Genomic DNA, 16,927 nt, shown 5'->3' on the forward strand with positions numbered 1-16,927 from the left:
TTTGCCCTCGTTTTATTGTGCATGTAGTTTCATTATCTGAATGTTCACAGTAATAGGCCTAACAGAACCTGTTGGACCCTTTTTCAAAAGGTTTTACTATTTTCCCATCTTTGCCCAGCATGTTTAGAAAATTACTTGCTCAATATCTCACTAATCGAAATGATTACTGGAAAAGTTACTATAGAAATCAAAGTGACAGTGATATGTGATGATTTCAAATATCAGAAATGTGCTCTTGGACTTTACCTTTCGTGTTATTTCAAAGTTAACCAGGCCAAAATTTTATTTAAAAATTAATTTGCTATGCAAAGATATTTGTTTATGCCGATTTTAAGAATATACAAAGTCTTATGCTACCAAATTAAGCTGAGGTATTACAATTGGGTACGTTTCTCTTTCATCCTCTTGAATAGGAATCAACCAGCTCATTTTCACTAGAGTAGCAGCAACCAGTATTATATGCTGAATATATAGACTTTCTCCAATATTGAATAGTTTACTAGCTTGCGTCATTAACAGTTTTATTGATGCTGTGCTCGCGGCTGCTGATATGTTAATATCAATGTTAAAACTGCATTCGTGCCCATAAAATTCAGTTTTACGCAATCATCCTTTAAGAGGCCTAGTTCCACCTCGTACATTAGTGTATATGCGAGCAATGTGGTAAGTTGTGACGATTTAGTGCTTTTATCTAGCAAAGTAATAACGCGATTCACTATGAAATCTCGAACAGACAGAATTGGAATCATTAAGTATACTGGTAGTAAACGGCTGGGCAAAAAGCTGAGCTTCTTTTTTACCGCACTTGTTTTAAGCGTGGTATGGTACGTTCTTCTAAGTCCATCTCACAGGAAGATGAGCATACCCTACCGCGGCCATGACTCTGGCCGAATGGCTTTACCCCCACAAAATGGAACTATTACGTCATCTTTCGCAACTTTGAAGTTTGCATCATCAGCAACAGCTAGTCCTACTGAGAAGAACGCAAATTCTAGAACATTCACAATCGAGAACGGGACGTTTGCCTCTGAAGGGACCGCCAAAATACCTACGTCAACAGCGACCACCAGAAACCCAACGTCTACACCGCGCGTCAGATCTCTCGCGCATAGACTCGACACAGCTGTCTACACCCCCTATGAAGCCAGTCCAAGGTTGGATAGAAGATGTGAAGCAATACCAGCTGGTCTTGGTGAGCCATCCTGCCTCTTAACAGGTTCTCGGCATCAAAGGAGATGAAACATGCAAAGATAAATATCTAACATAGTCGGTAAACTTGTGTAAAAGGCAAATAATGGCCACGAAATTCAAACTGTTATTTTAACATACGTTTTTCAATGAGTTCTTGAAGTGAAGGTTATTCAATAGTATTTTAATACTATTAAAATAAGTAATGTTCATCAGGTATGTTGATGATATTATTTCAACTAGGCATTCTAAACCCTGGCTATTGTATAGAGTTCCCGTTTGAACACTTTTGCAATATAATAATAATAATAAATAAATAAATAATTTTTAAACATAATTTTTACTTTTTGGAAAAGTAAGCCGAAGGAAGCTCAATCTTAAACCATTATCTTGGGAAGACCTGGAAAACAAATTTCGCTGCCTTGGTGTAATTGCCGGAGGACGATGGAAGCCCCCTGACTGCGTTCCCCAAACTCACGTGGCCGTCATCATTCCATTCAGAGACAGGGAAGAACATCTGAGGATATTTCTGAACAACATGCATCCAATGTTACAGAAGCAGAAATTGCATTACGGAATATACGTAGTAGACCAGGTAGGTGGCAAATCGTATCATAAAGTACCACACAACTTGGAATTTGTATGAACCAAAGGAATCGTTTAATTTTGCATACTACCACCATAAATTACATCAAAAGTGTTTTCCGAGTGAGTGTTCAGGTCACAATACAGTGGTCATACGTTTTTATCACTATGATAATAATAATAATGATAATACTTATTATTATTATTATTATTATTATTATTATTATTATTACAGCACGTAAGGACTCTTTTCAATCGCGCCATGCTGATGAATATAGGGTTTGTGGAAGCTGGAAAAATAGAGGATTATGACTGCTTTATTTTCCATGATGTGGACCTTATAGCTGAAAACGAATTAAATATGTACAATTGCACGGAGAAACCAACGCACATGTCAGTTGCAATAGACAAGTATAATTATAGGTAGGCTATTGTAGTATTGTCGAATTGCCACCTTTATTTATACTGTATCAATATTTAACCCTCTTGAGAATAAAGATGTTTAAAAAAAATTGTAGTTCCACTGCATAACGGTTATGAAGATTAGTAACAGCCATAAAACGGTCAAATAATGTAGCAAGTGCCTTAGCAAAAAAGCTTGATTCATCTCTCTATGGGCCTTTCAATTTGGTGACAGGTTCCTATTATGAAAACATGTATATTCACATACATTTTACGAAGTTAAAAGACAGGTTTCCTACCCGGTTACTATTTTTTGTATTTTGCCATTGACTGACACTTTGCCGTGTGTGAGGCCATTTCTCATAGTTAAATAGCAACTTTTGATAACTTGACTTTATCAATTTCCAGGACTTGATCAATATATTAAACAACCGTTTGTAGTCATAAGTCTTCACAATTTATTAAGGTATTTTTACCAAGTTCATGCATTTGATTTTCTTCAGACCCGTTTATCCAAACCAGTTTGGAGGTGTGACTTCGCTGACCAAAAAGCATATGCGCCTAGTTAATGGCTTTCCCAATGTTTACTTCGGTTGGGGTGCGGAGGATGATGACATGTCATTTCGGTAATAACAATTTTTCTATTAGGATTTTAAGTTTGCCTTGATCCCTTTGTCTGCTTTCGGTGCCATTTGATAGATAACAAAAAAAAAAAAAAAAAAAAAAAAGCAATCGGAGAGCGCAGATAGCCAAGAGAGCTCAATTCTTCTTATTGTTAACTATTTATCAATGGAGTAATTTATTAATTAATTAACTCAGTTCTTATTATAAGTAAATAAATTACATTATTAATTGATTGGTATAATTGTCATTATCAATTAAAGGATTTATCATCATTTTAAATCTAGGCTATTTCTGACCTATCAAAACTTCATCAAAATCTCTCCATAACTTTTCGCATAATATTGCTAAGAGACAAAGAGACTTTATTATGTACAGACACAGATGTGTCTGTACATATAGCCATCATCTGCGTCTGTCGTCGCCGTCGTCGCTGTCGTCGCCGTCGTCGCCGTCGCCGTGCACTTTTACCGATAACACGATAAGTGGAAAACCATTTTGCCTTTTGATTTGAAACTTGCAGAACTGATGAATATTCATAATGCGCAGGTCAAGTTCGAAAATCAGCATGATCGGGTCACTCTTAGGGAATTTATGCTGTTTTTTCACTTTTTTCAACATATATGCAGCACCGATAACAAGATAAGTGGAAAACCATTGTACCTTTTGACTTGAAACTTACAGAACTGATGAATATTCATAATATGCAGGTCAAGTTCGAAAATCGGCATGATTGGGCCATTTTTAGGGAATTTATGCTGTTTTTTCACTTTTTCAGCATATATGCAGCACTGATAACACAGTAAGTGGAAAACCATTTTACCTTTTGGCTTGAAACTTACAGAACTGATGAAAATTCTTAATACACAGGTCAAGTTCGAAAATCAGCATGATTGGGCCATTTTTAGGGAATTTATGCTGTTTTTTCACTTTTCAATATAAATGCAACACTGATAACACAATATAAGAAAAACGGATTGGCCAATTGGCATTATATTCACAGGAGTGGTCAATCTTACTAAAATGCAGGTTGAGTTCGAAAATCAGCATAATCGGGCCATTATTTTAGAAGTTATACTGTTTTTTCACATTTCCTCAGATTCAATTATTAGGCATGTTAACAGTCTCATTATTGAACTTATTAGATGCGTAAAAGTGTTTGTTTGATATTTCCTGCATCTTTACAACATTGTTAGTTGATTATGTAAAAAAACATGGTAAACTTATTATCATGTATTGTATAATAAAGTGTCAAAAATGGAAATAAACTCATATCATTGCAGTTTGTCAGATTCAATCATCCACTATGTTCAGAATCTCAGAATGGAGGAAATTGGACATTTAACACTGTTCTATTGATACTTTTCCCATCTCATCAATTTTCTTAGTTGGTCATATAAAAATGGCAGTAAAATGTTTATTTTGTTTTATGTTAAAAAAGTGTTAAAAATGGAAATAAACCCATTTCAGGACAGTGCTGTCTTGTTTACATTTTGGCATTTTCAAGATGTGACTTTGAAGTTCCATGGGCCTGAAGACCTTTGCTTGTCATGTTTTCTGAATGTCCATGTTACTAATATTTTATTAATAACATTTGATGGTTATTATGCTGTTAAACATTATGTAACGTTGCATCAAAATTTGAAGAAACCCCTATTTAGGGCACTGCTCCTATGATGACCATTTAAGGGAAAACATGTCACTTGCTGTTCTCAAACTTACAAGAAAGAAACATGGGTCTAACATACAGCCTCAGTAGGCAATGCAGTCTGTTTAGTATATTTTTCTGGCAATTTAACAGTTTTTTGTGAAAATTTAATTTTGCACTTATTGACATTTTCAAGGTGCGACTTAGAACCTCCACGGGCTTGAAGACCCTTGATAGTCACATTTTCTGAAAATCCATGACACGTATATTTTATCATTTAAAATTGATGGTCATTATGCTGTTAAGCATTATGTAATGTTGCATCAAAATAGAAGAAAACACAATATTTTTTTTTTTTTTTTATTTTTTTTTTTTTTTATTATGGAAAAAAAAATAATAATAAGTAAATAAATAAACACAAATAGAGTATATATATATATGTTCCTTTCATACACGCACACATACCCACGTACGCACAACACTCATACTTGGTCACTGCTAATATGTATATTATCCTTGCATTACACAGTTGTGTTTACAAAAATAGACTAATTAGTTGTCTGTCCATTTCACTCAAATATAGTAACTTCATCTCTAAGTGCCTGCTGATTAACAAAACAAAATTAAATAAAATATAATAGAAAACTTAAACCCAAAAGATAAAGAAAGGGATGCTACTGCTATTCCCCTTCAACAAAAAGTGGTAACCATTGTGCCCATTGTTTAACAAAGTTGTCATATGTGCAAGATCCATGACGCAAAGCAATATTTTTTTCAACATGATACATAAATTTTATGTAACCCAAAAGACCTTGAAAGCTTGGGGTCTTTTTTTGTTTCAGGCACTTGTAAATATATAGTTTTCCAAACATAATAAGTAAATTAAAAATTTTACTTTCCGTTGTGCATTTTATTCCAAACAAGATTTTATAGTCATCGAGATCCAAATTGACATTAGTTTTTTCGAGTATATGGTCTTGAAACTTATTCCAAAGAGGACGCACACTATTACACTGTATAAACACATGAAGGAGATCTTCACGGTCTCTTTTACAAAAGCCACATATGTCATTATCCTGAATGCCAATCTTTTTCAAATAAGCACCCAAAGGGAGTATCCTATGTATTATTCTAAACTGAAGCCATTGTAACGTTGTATCTCGAGAAGTTCCAAAACAAGTCTCAAAAATTTCTTCCGTTTTTAAGCGAGCGTCCCCGTTATTGAATAGTTTTTGGTTCCATGTACAGACACCAGTGGGAATAATATTTTTCTTATTTAGGACATTATATACATATCTGTTTCCTTTTTCATTTAGCATAAGCCCCTTGAAATGAAACGGGTAGTAAGGGGTGACTGTAATAGCCACCTTTTCCTTATCAAATTGTCTTAGAAAAACCTTAACTGCACTGTACATGCTATTAAACTGCATAGTTTGGACTCTCAAATTGAATTTTTGTTCAAGCACATTCTTTTTCATTAAATTTCCCTGATTGTCCAACATATCTCCAAGAACTTTTATTCCTTGTTTGTACCAGGAAGGGATAAACACCGAAGCGTTGTTAATCTTAATTTCAGTATTATACCAAAGAGGTATTGCGCCTGGGTCACTTGCCCATTCCCTTAACATTTGGACTTTCATAAAGTAAGCCCAAGCTATCAGAGTATCCTGCCAAAATTTGTTTTGGATACGTTCTGCTAACTTCCTGACATAATCATCACCAAAGTCGAGCAGGTTCTGGATTAACTTTTTTCCTAATATGGATTCTAGTATATTAGTCCAAATCTGTTTCCTAGAAATTAGTCTTTTCAACCAAGAACATTTTAATGATGTAATAAAACATTTTATGTCAATCATTTTAAGGCCACCAGCGTTGTGATTTTGAGAGGCTACGTCCCTTTTAATTCTATCACATTTTGACCCCCATACAAAATTATAAAACTCAGTCTCAAGCGATTTAATAAATCCGTTGTTTGGGTTGGGTAGGGAGATAAATAGATGGGTAAGTTTGGAAATTAATAACGATTTTACAATCGTGGTTTTACCTATTGGGCTAAGGATGCGTTTTTTCCATTGTTTAATCTGACTTTGTACTTTTGTCATTTGCTTTTGATAATTCAGATCAATCATGTCACTTAACTCTACTGAAAAAGTTATGCCTAACAGCTCAAATATTTGTACCCCCCAATAAAGTTTCCATCTGGAATGATGGTACACATCTTTACTATATTTTTTGGAACCTATCCATATTACTTTAGTTTTTGAGGCATTGATGTGTAGTCCAGATAATTTTGCAAAGTATTCAAGGGTTTCCAGGGAATTGAATAAAGATTCTTTCGATCCATCTAATGTAAGTGAAGTGTCATCTGCATATTGTAAAATCTTATTCTCGATTCCATTAATTGTTATTCCTTTTATAGATGTGTTGCTCTTTATCAGTATTGACAGCATTTCAGCACTCAATATAAATAAATAAGGGGCTACTGGGTCACCTTGTCGACAACCTCTTTGGATAGAAAACGGTTTCGACAGGAAACCACATTGTAGAACGGATGCTGTAATGTTAGTGTTTAGTATGTTTACCCATGTTATTAGATTTCTGCCAAAGCCGAAGATGTTAAGAGCTTTATAGATGAAGGACCAAGCTAAGGAATCAAAAGCTTTTTCGAAGTCAATCAACATTAGAAGGCCAGGAATCTGTCTATTCTCAGTATAGTCCATCAGATCATATATTGCTCGTATGTTATCACCCAAGTATCTACCGGGTATGAAACCCGACTGCGATGGAGGTATGAGAGAATTCAGAGTGCGTTTTATTCGTCCACAGATACATCCAGAAATAATCTTATAAAATACATTCAGGAGTGTAATCGGCCTCCAGTTTTTCATGTCTTTTCTTGATTTTTCTCCTTTTGGGAGACATACAATGATTCCGAGTCTTTGTGAGATAGGCAACATTTTTTTAAAAAAAATATCATTTATAGCTCTTCTGATAAAGTACTTGAGATCATTCCAAAAAAATTTGTAGAACTCGGCTGAAAAGCCATCACTTCCTGGGGACTTGTTATTCTTCATTGATTTAATAACACTTAGGATTTCAGTTAATGTAAATTCTTGATCTAATTCGTGAGCAGTAACATTGTCCAATTTATTAAAGGAATACGGTTCTAGTACATTACTGAGGTCTACGTCATCTATTTCATTTTCTTTGCTTGAATACAAATTTTCATAGAAAAGCTTCACCTCCTTAAGGATTTCTGACTGTTCGTAGACTGTTCCTTTTCCATCTATATCTAGCACCTGAATAGTTTTATTCAGAAAGTTTCTGGACTCTAAACCACAAAAATATTGCGTCGGTTTCTCCCCCTCGTCAACCCATTGTGCGCGTGATCTTATCATGCTTCCCCGTAGTTTCTCTTTCCTTAATGTTTCTAGTGATTGTATTTTTTCTTCCAAGATGCCATTATGTACTAAATTTCCTGCGTCATTGTCATCTTTAAGTTTTTGTATCTCATCAATAAGTTCCTTTTCCTTCTTATTCTTATCTTTTTTCTTAGCACTAGCATGTGATATAGTTACCCCCCTTATTTCCATTAGTAGTACTTCCAAAAATAGGCTATCGGATATGGATAATTGCAGGTCTTCTTCTGGAATACAATCAATTATGGATACTTTATACAAGATATTGGCATATTGATTTTTTATTCTTTTAATGGTTAGTTTTACTTTGTCAACAAACTCTCTGTCGGTTAGAAGAGAACAATTGAATTTCCACAGACCGGGTCCCCTAACGAAATCATTAAATTTTAATTCTAAGACAACTGACGAGTGATCTGATTTGTAACCCGCTTTAATTGAGATATCCGTGACAAGATTTGAGAGGTTATTTGATATTAGTATATAATCAAGCCTACCATGTTTAACTGGGTTCTTTTTGTGCCATGTGTATGCTCTTTTGGAAGGATTTATAACTCTGTAGTAATCTACCAGATCCAATTCATCCATAGTTTCAATTAATTTTTTTCTAGCTCTTGGGTTATTATTCCTATTGTAATTAAAAGTATCTAAAATTGGATCCATTGCGATATTAAGGTCTCCACACACTATAATGTTTGTATTTGCAAATTCAAGTATGGATTCCCTAACCTTATCAAAGAATTCTGGATAATCCTCATTTGGACCATAAATGTTTAATAGCGTGACTCGACAGTCATTAATAGTTAAGTCTACAACGAGTAAGTTACCTTTATCATCTTGTGTTTTTTTATGCACAACTAACTCAAAATTGTTGTTAAAAAGAATTGCAACTCCCCTACAATTTGAGCGGTATGAATTAAAGATACAAGTATAGCCCCATTGTGTTTCAATATAGGGCTCTAGCTTTGTTGTGAAGTGCGTATCCTGAAGACATATCACTGAATATTTTCTCCCTTTATAATAATTCAGAACGTCTTTTCTCTTCTCTGGGTTACCTAGTCCTTGACAATTTACTGTGGCGATTTTAATCATTTGGAGTGGAAGGAAAAAATATAAGAAGCTGATTTTCTAACCTAACCTGTGGCTTTCCACTTATCATGTTGTCCTTGAAAGTCACGGTGTTACCAATGACGACGGCAGACACAAATAACAGTTATAGTATGTGCAGACACATCTGTGTCTGTACAAAGAACAGCAAGTGTAATGCAGGAGCCACACACACCAAAAGTTATACACATGTTCTCCTCCCACACAGACAACATCCATCCTCGCGATCTCATTCACACTAGTACTTCCTATTTCTATAGTCTTAAGTAGCTTGTCTTTCCTCAGGTATTCACACACATCATCCACGGATTCACTGACAAAAGATTTCCACACTGATGCGCTGAGAACAACTGATGCGCAGAGAGCAATATACATGAATAGAATTTCATAATTGTGTGCTCTTGTGCCAAGCATTTACTCTCTAATAATACCACTTCGGCAAACATTTAGTCTATGTGATTAGACATGAAGCACACCTTTTCTCTGTATTTGTCGTGGATGTAGAAAACATTATAATAGCAATAAGGATAATACTAAAGATAATTGGAAATAAAACAGAATTCCTTATTTACATCCTATATGCCTAATTACCACTTTTTACGTTACATGTATGATTTCTATGTATTAAATCTACAGAGATCCTAATTATATATTACTTTTTTTGCACTATTCTGTACAAATTAAGACATGAGATGTATCGTTTCAATCAATTTTGCTTGCATCAACATTATAGTGTTAAGGTTTTAGTGACGAATTTTTGTTCCAATGTCGTCCCCGATGTCGAATTTTTTCTTGCCTTCCTTGCCGTTAATCTTGGCATATATACTGCCATTAAAATACCACGCACTTTCACATTCCGGATGGTCATTCAGCAATTTAAGTAGATCCTTGTTTTCTTTTGTAACATCGTCTGCTAGCCTCAGGGCTCTGTCGGACCTTTTTAGCACACCCCTTTTGCGCATGATACGGGATTTTATCTCTGTGTTTTTTAACTTTAAGATGATCGGCCTGGGTTCCCCTGGTTTGCCGGGAATCCTGTGCACTGCCACAATATCATCGCCTTTCACCTCTTCCTGTATCTTCTCTTTTAATGTTTTAATTACTAGGGCAGAAGTTGTCTGATCGCCCGATTCAGACTCCGGGATGCCATATATTTTTACATTGTTTTTTCGGCTGTATTGTTCATTATGGTTGGCTTTTATCATTGCCGACGAAGCTACCTTGGCTGCCTCTTTCATCGCTCTGTTCATTTTGTCGATGCGTTGGTCATTTTCTCGTAATGTTTGTCTCAATATTTGGTGCTGCTGCCATGATGACCATTATGGGAAAACGGTGTTACTTATTACTGTCAAACTTTCAAAAAAGAAACACAGGACTAAAATGCAGCCCGAGTTGGAAAAGCAGTCTAATTGGCTTCTTTTTCTGGAAGTTATACACTTAGTGAAATATTCATTATCTTTTTGGCATATTCATTGTGGGACTCAGAGCTCCCATGGACATGAAGCCTAATGGTAATCAAATTTTCTACATGTCCATCCTATTTATAGTCAATAATCAAAAATTGGTGATAATTATTCTATAATTTATTATGTAATGTTACATCAAAATTGACAATAATCTTTTTGCACTGCTACTGCAAACATTATGAAAAGAAAACTGTGTTACTTATTATTATATTTAACTTATAAGTACGATTTTTAGGATTGGCATGCAGTTCAAATTAGAAAGCCAGGTCAATTGGGTCATCATTTTTATTAAATTTATGCATTTTTTGTGAAATTTTCATTTTTCTCATTCTGGCACTTTCTAATTGAAAACTTGAACTCTGATGGGCCTGGAGCCTTATGCTTTTACTTTCATCAGCGTTACCTGTTGTGCATAATTAAAATTTTATGTTGACTGTGCAGTTAAACATAATGTATTATTGCATCAGAATTGGGCAGTCTCCTGTTTTTGTGCATTATTGTTTTCTGCTTTTCTTAAGGTGTGACTTATGGGCCTGAAGACCTTTGATAGACAAATTTGTGTGGTCAGTCTGTTAATTCCCCTTGGGTATTCGCAAGGCTAATTTCAGTGCTATAAACTCATTTACCTAATTAAGTAGCCATTAATTGAAATTTCATAAAGCACACTTGTTGATATTTCCCTGTTAAGCTCTCTGCTAGATAACATAGTGTCCATAATAAGGAAGCAGTGAATAACAGCTTCATTAGAATTATATTTTTGTTGTTTCTATTTAATTTTTTCTCCAACACTGGTATTTTTAAGATGTGATTTTTAACTCCCATCCACCTGAGGCTGTGCACATTTTCAGTATTTCCACATAAGCAGCTGTATTGGTATTTATGTCTTTAAACACGATGTAATATTATTTTATGCACTGTCATCATTTTTCATATATAGGGACTTTCATCATGTGAATTTTAACTCTCATGGTCCTGACATTGTAATCTTATTGAAAGGGTGGATTAAGACCATCTTCTGGGTCTCCTGGAAGACAGTCAGATTTTACAGTTTATATTAACGGGTTTCTGTTGGAAGACTATCAAAATGGAGGATGGATCAACAAAGATACTTTGGAATACTGTCAGAAAATATCTCTGAATCTGCTCCTGTTATTGACCATGTTACCTGTTGTGCATGATTAAAAATCAGTGTTGACTGACTGTGCTATTATAAGCATTTATTATTGCATCAAAATTGACATAATGACCTATTTTGCATCTTTTTTTTTCTGTTTTTTGTCTGTACATTTGACAGCTTTGCTGCCTTGTTATTTAACTTATAATAATGTAATCGTTTGCGACCAAAATATTATTTCTTTTACTATGGACCCTCTCTGACAGGTTCAGAAAATTACACCAAAATCCGTCCGCAACATTTTGCGAAATGTTCCTAACAAACAGAAAAACGGAACTAAAAATATGCCCTCCATGAATCTGTAAGGTTCGATTTCCTGTTCACCGACCGAGAAGAAGCAAGCAACAAGAGTCGTGGTTATCCAACGAGTTTAAATCCCGCTGCCTAAGTTCTTCCTAATACCCACCACCAGTCCTATTTATATCCATTTTTACATTATATTTCTAATCAAAGCATTACCTATTAATGAAAAATGTAAGATCTTATCTAGCCTCCCAAGACAAGTGTCACGAGAGGCGTGCACCATCTTAGGACATCCTAAAGGGGTGCCAGTGCGTCCCTTGCAAATCGATGAAGTTGCCTATTTCACATATAGGTCCCATAAACGATATGTGAAAATAGTTCCATTGGATCTCAGTTTTGATATTAAAAAGATTTTATTTTTGATAGATCCACATACGTGTATTTGGTTTTCCTGTTTCTTCTGTTTACTCTGACAGACTTGGTTACAACTGAATTAAATGTTCAGGTGAAGGTGAACAGGTAATTACCTCAGTCTTGATGATGACTTGTTAGTTTCTCTCGCCCGTGCCTCCCGGGGTGGGTTTGACAATATCGTCATACACTAGGGGCAGTTTATGTGCTCCCTTATCTCTGTTCATGGTGTGTTTCTTCCTTCTTATCCAGATGGCTTCCAATAGTTTAATTTTGTTGTAATTGCTTTTACTTGCTGTTCGAAGTCTGAAAATAACGCAATACTGTCAGACAGTATTGGCACATGTACAATAGGAACCTGAACTCACACGTACTAAGTCACCGCCCGAAGTCACTTATTCACAACTCGAAGTCACAAACAACAATATCCTTGTAACTCCTGTTTCATTTTCGTTTTTGTATTTTCACAGGGTCCGGCGCAAAGGAGAACCAGGTTTACGTTTTATTGCTGGAGATATTGGCCGATATACTATGATGAATCATACGAGTAATCAAAAATCAAATCCTCGCTATTCTTTGAGGTAAGCGTTATTTATCTTTTTTTTTTAATTCTGCACTGCTTAAAATCTAAAATCTTTGGGAAAAATTATTCCATACTAAATGTTAAGTTTGAAATACCATACGAAACGGCAGCCATTTAAAATTTTCCCCCGAATTGAGACTTCTCAGAGGAAAGGGGAAATAAACTGTGTTTAATGGGCTAATAACAGACCAATTTCGGTTTAGGAGCCTTTCTTTGTATTGTTTTTTTTTTAACTTCAAAGGACACTGAATTCTTTACTGCGCACAATGTATGGGACATTTACAGAGAACGGCAGCACTCACACGGCACGTACTCACCACTTATGAAGATAATGCAACGCACGGCGAAAGTAATTCACACTTCAGACTTGCGTCACTTACAAATGCGTAACGCTTGCCTCGCACGTTTGTGATGACGTTCTTACGGCGTACGTCAGTTTTGCCTCCTGTTCTCCTCTTCTTTTTTCTTCCTCAATCCTTCTTCGTTGCTCTCTGGGCTTCCTTCCCTTGCCTCTTGGGGGGATATAAGAAGCTGAATTGAGCAAAATTTGAATTTTTAAGAAAATTTGTTGTACACGTCGCACAATTGACGATCATTGGCGAAACGCACCTTAGTTTTTGCCTGAAACCTCCAGATCAAATGGGCTAATTTAAAGATGCATACAAAGTCAATTTTTGTCACAAAAACCAACCAAATGCCAACATATAGTTTGAAGTAGTATAACTAAGAGAATTGCCAAAAGGCATTGTTTAATTTTAACCGAAAATGATGTTTGCATGGATTTTTCTGCTAGCAATCTATGCTGTATGTCAATGGGGCAGAAAAGTAGGTCACGAAAGTAGGTTAAATTTCTGACCAAAAATTTAAAAAAGGAGCAGTCTAAAGCTCTTTTATGGCTGACCGAGTGATCTATTCAGTTTATCCCTTGGCATGTCGAATTTATTTGAGTTGTATAAGAAACTAGTAGAAGTGGTTTCCATGTGTTACTGGGAATCCACACTCCACCGATGCTCGGTTCGTATGTACCTTTAAAATACGAATTTTTAAACCCCTAGACTTCGCAAAGCAGCACATCGTATTTTCTGAAAATGTTGAAAGTCTTATTTGCTCATATTAAAGATGTCATATTTTTACGAGGCGCCTGTAGATAGGAGGTTCACATGGATGCATGAGGAGCAGGTGGCATTACTAAAAGTTTGGGCAGAGGTTGAAGTTCAAAATGAATTGGAAGGGATAGTAAAAAAAACAAGCACATGTACTAGAAGATTTTTTAAATGATGACAGAGAGGGTATACTGGAAACGTGGGACCTCTGCATGTGCTGCAGAAACTTTGCCACAAATCACATTCCTGGGTTTTTCATGGGAAGAAAATAACTTGTGGTGGGGTACATTACAGTTAGTTGTGTGTAAAGAGAACAGGGCCACATGTGGCGTGAAATAAAAAATTGAACGAGGGTTACCTGTAAGTGAAAGCTCAATTGGAATTCTATCTCAACATCAATCATTGTCACTACGGGGTCACGTCAGCTCTGGACGTAGTTTGCTAGCAACAAGGTGTTACTTCAGAGTGGATTAGTTTTTTTCCAAGAAGAATTTGGTATTGAGTGTGTAAACAGCTTATGATATTTGTTAGATCTGTGATATTATAGCTCGCAAGTACTTGCTATGTGTGTTCATTATTGTTATTCAACCGTTTCAACTTAGAGAAATAAAACGAATTTGGGCTGCTTTTATAGATATGAAAGATAAATTAATAAAAGATAATAATATGCTTTCAATTTTTTATAGCGTGAAGATGTATATATCAGCCTTTAAGAGGTTTGCGACGGATGGTCTGAACAATGTGAATGGCTCTTATACGGTATTGAAATTGGAGCAACCCCCCCTGTATACAAGGATCTACGTAGATGTGGATGAAAAGAGAATCCTAATGGTAATAATTGTTTTTGCATCTTTCCTGACTTAATTCCATTAAATTCTCTCTCTCCTGCGTGCGCTTTTTCAAAATGTGTTGACAATGGATATGCATTTCACCCGTTTATGACAATTTTATGTTTATTGTTTCAGAATAAACAGCTTTCAAAGTTCCAAGATCATAAATGGTTAAGATCGGTTCTCACAACGAACACGACATTTGTCAATGCAACCTCCAGTCGTCACTCCAGCTACCAATAAACATGCAACTATTTCCCCATGGCATCGAATCCGTGTGAAAAATATACAGTAATGCGATCGAACTCGTTTATATGGTTTCTGGTCTTCTGATGATTGGGATAGGTAAAGCTCTTCTTAATTAATACTTGTCTTTTCTAGAGGGCTGCTTTGCATTATGGTAGTAGATGTAATATTGGGCGTATTAATACTGGGCGTGAAACTAAGGTTGCACGAAAAAAAAGAGTCTTTGCAGGAAGAAATTATATATATTTTCTTCAAAAGCTGGTCGAGCCGGCATACTCTAATTATGCCCCTATTTCACACAGACCACGAATCCCACGAATCTCCAGGAATTGACAAATTTCAGGATTCGTGAGGATTCGTGAGATTTTGCCAATTTTCTGTCTAATTCGACACGCTGTACGATTTAGTAACGATACAGGTGCGATAGTGTTACGAATATTAGTGGGATTCGGCTGGAATCGCACGAATATTGTCCGAATATTGTCTAGAAATTGAACAGCTCAAAATTTTTGCCACGAATTCCCGATTGACCAAGAATTGCAAGAACTGACTACGATTATATACGAATCTGTTAAGAACTTCACGAACTGATTACGATTCAAACACGAATTCTGAAATTTGTCAATTCATGGCCATTCGTGGTCTCTGTGAAATAGGGGCATTACATATTGAATCCGGGCTATTTGTTAATAAAAAGGTTAAGGTTAGAGTTTCACGTTATGCAACAATCAAGAACTGTAAGACGGATGTCGTTTTTTTTTTTTTTGTATTTTATTGCTCTTCAGATAAATGTATATTACTAATGAAGAGCCGTTTAGTCTGCATTTTCACAATAATAATTGTATTAAAAAACTTTTGTGTACCATGAATATACTGTGAATTTAATATATTATATGTATAACTTCAACCCTCAGGGTTACCATATCTCAATAAAGATTATTATGTTTTTGTATTACTGCTTAAGTTATAATTATTATAAACAGAAATACAATTTCATTAAGACAGATGGCAAAAAAACTTCAGTAAAAATGACACCTTTAGCTGTATGTATGAATCTTCCTCAGTGATCTGTTCTAATCTTCTTATTTCTTATCCCTGGCGTCCCAGTGGCCAATTCCGCTCCTATGACCAGGCGCCTACCCACTCTTCCTTGATGGCCTATTACCTCCCACAAACACCTTCCCCTCATGCCCTGTTCCTCCCTCCTCTCAAATGTCACTTCATGTCATCGTTACTCGTTTTTTCTTTGAATATTTTTCATTTTTCTTTTTAATTTTTTCATTATCTAATTTTATGACGATATTTCTTAGGCGAGCGTATAATGCTTCGGCGACTTGCCACCTTTATTTATACTGCAACTAGTATTTAACCTTTTATGAGAATAAAGATATTTAAAAATAACTTTTAGCCCGTACTGTGGAAACTCCAGATATCTGTTAGAGAAATAAAAGTGGAGATCAGTCAATTTGTTGTTAATCTCCTTAAAAATAACATACAGTGTATTCGTTTAGATAACAATTTCAATCGCAGAAAGCACACCTTCAACTTTTTAAAAACAGACACAGACTCGCGAAGCCGTCCCTTAAGTGTCAAACGGTATATCTGTTTTACTTCAAAGTGGCCGAGATCCATTGTGTGTTAATGAGGCTTTAAGATTTGAAAATGGCGATATATTCGGCTATTGATACCCCCCCCCCCCAAAAAAAAAAAAAAAAAAAAAGAAAAAAGAAAAATGCGACTGAAAAATTAACCGTGGATATTTATCTAATGTTCAATTCGACAGAACTGTAGACAAACAATCCGCCTTAAACCTCCAACAACATTATTATTCTTATTTTTTTAAAATTCTAAAACTTTACGTAGAATAGAGATATAATTTTAGTATCTTTTTTGCACATTTTGCA

At 35.4% G+C, this 16,927-nt stretch overlaps 1 protein-coding gene across 2 annotated transcripts; it reads left to right on the forward strand.

Moving 5' to 3' along the window:
- The first annotated feature begins 29 nt into the window (after positions 1–29).
- LOC106162097 (beta-1,4-galactosyltransferase 2) lies at positions 30–15,975 on the forward strand. Of its 2 annotated transcripts, none has more exons than XR_015331763.1 (7): positions 30–1,192; positions 1,545–1,783; positions 2,009–2,196; positions 2,679–2,801; positions 12,732–12,842; positions 13,086–14,307; positions 14,634–14,778. XR_015331763.1 is itself a non-coding variant. In XM_024075106.2 (7 exons), exons 1-7 carry the CDS (start codon positions 718–720, stop codon positions 15,018–15,020), a joined length of 1,389 nt encoding a protein of 462 aa, XP_023930874.2. In that variant the 5' UTR covers positions 30–717; the 3' UTR covers positions 15,021–15,975. The 2 variants fall into 2 exon arrangements, 1 of the variants encoding a protein (XP_023930874.2); XM_024075106.2 differs by lacking the exon at positions 13,086–14,307 and adding an exon at positions 14,913–15,975.
- The last annotated feature ends 952 nt before the right edge of the window (positions 15,976–16,927 follow it).

This window comes from Lingula anatina, chromosome 1 (genome assembly GCF_051362555.1).
Source record: "Lingula anatina isolate TDL-2025a chromosome 1, LinAna3.0, whole genome shotgun sequence".
NCBI lineage: Eukaryota > Metazoa > Brachiopoda > Lingulata > Lingulida > Lingulidae > Lingula > Lingula anatina.

What these genes read in the sequence shown, in the direction of transcription:
- LOC106162097 (XM_024075106.2), top strand. Translation starts at nt 718, where the DNA reads ATGAAATCTCGAACAGACAGAATTGGAATCATTAAGTATACTGGTAGT. An exon ending in AGCAATACCAGCTGGTCTTG is followed by an intron (nt 1,193 to 1,544) that starts GTGAGCCATCCT and finishes TTTTTGGAAAAG; the next exon opens with TAAGCCGAAGGAAGCTCAAT. An exon ending in AATCCTCGCTATTCTTTGAG is followed by an intron (nt 12,843 to 14,633) that starts GTAAGCGTTATT and finishes AATTTTTTATAG; the next exon opens with CGTGAAGATGTATATATCAG.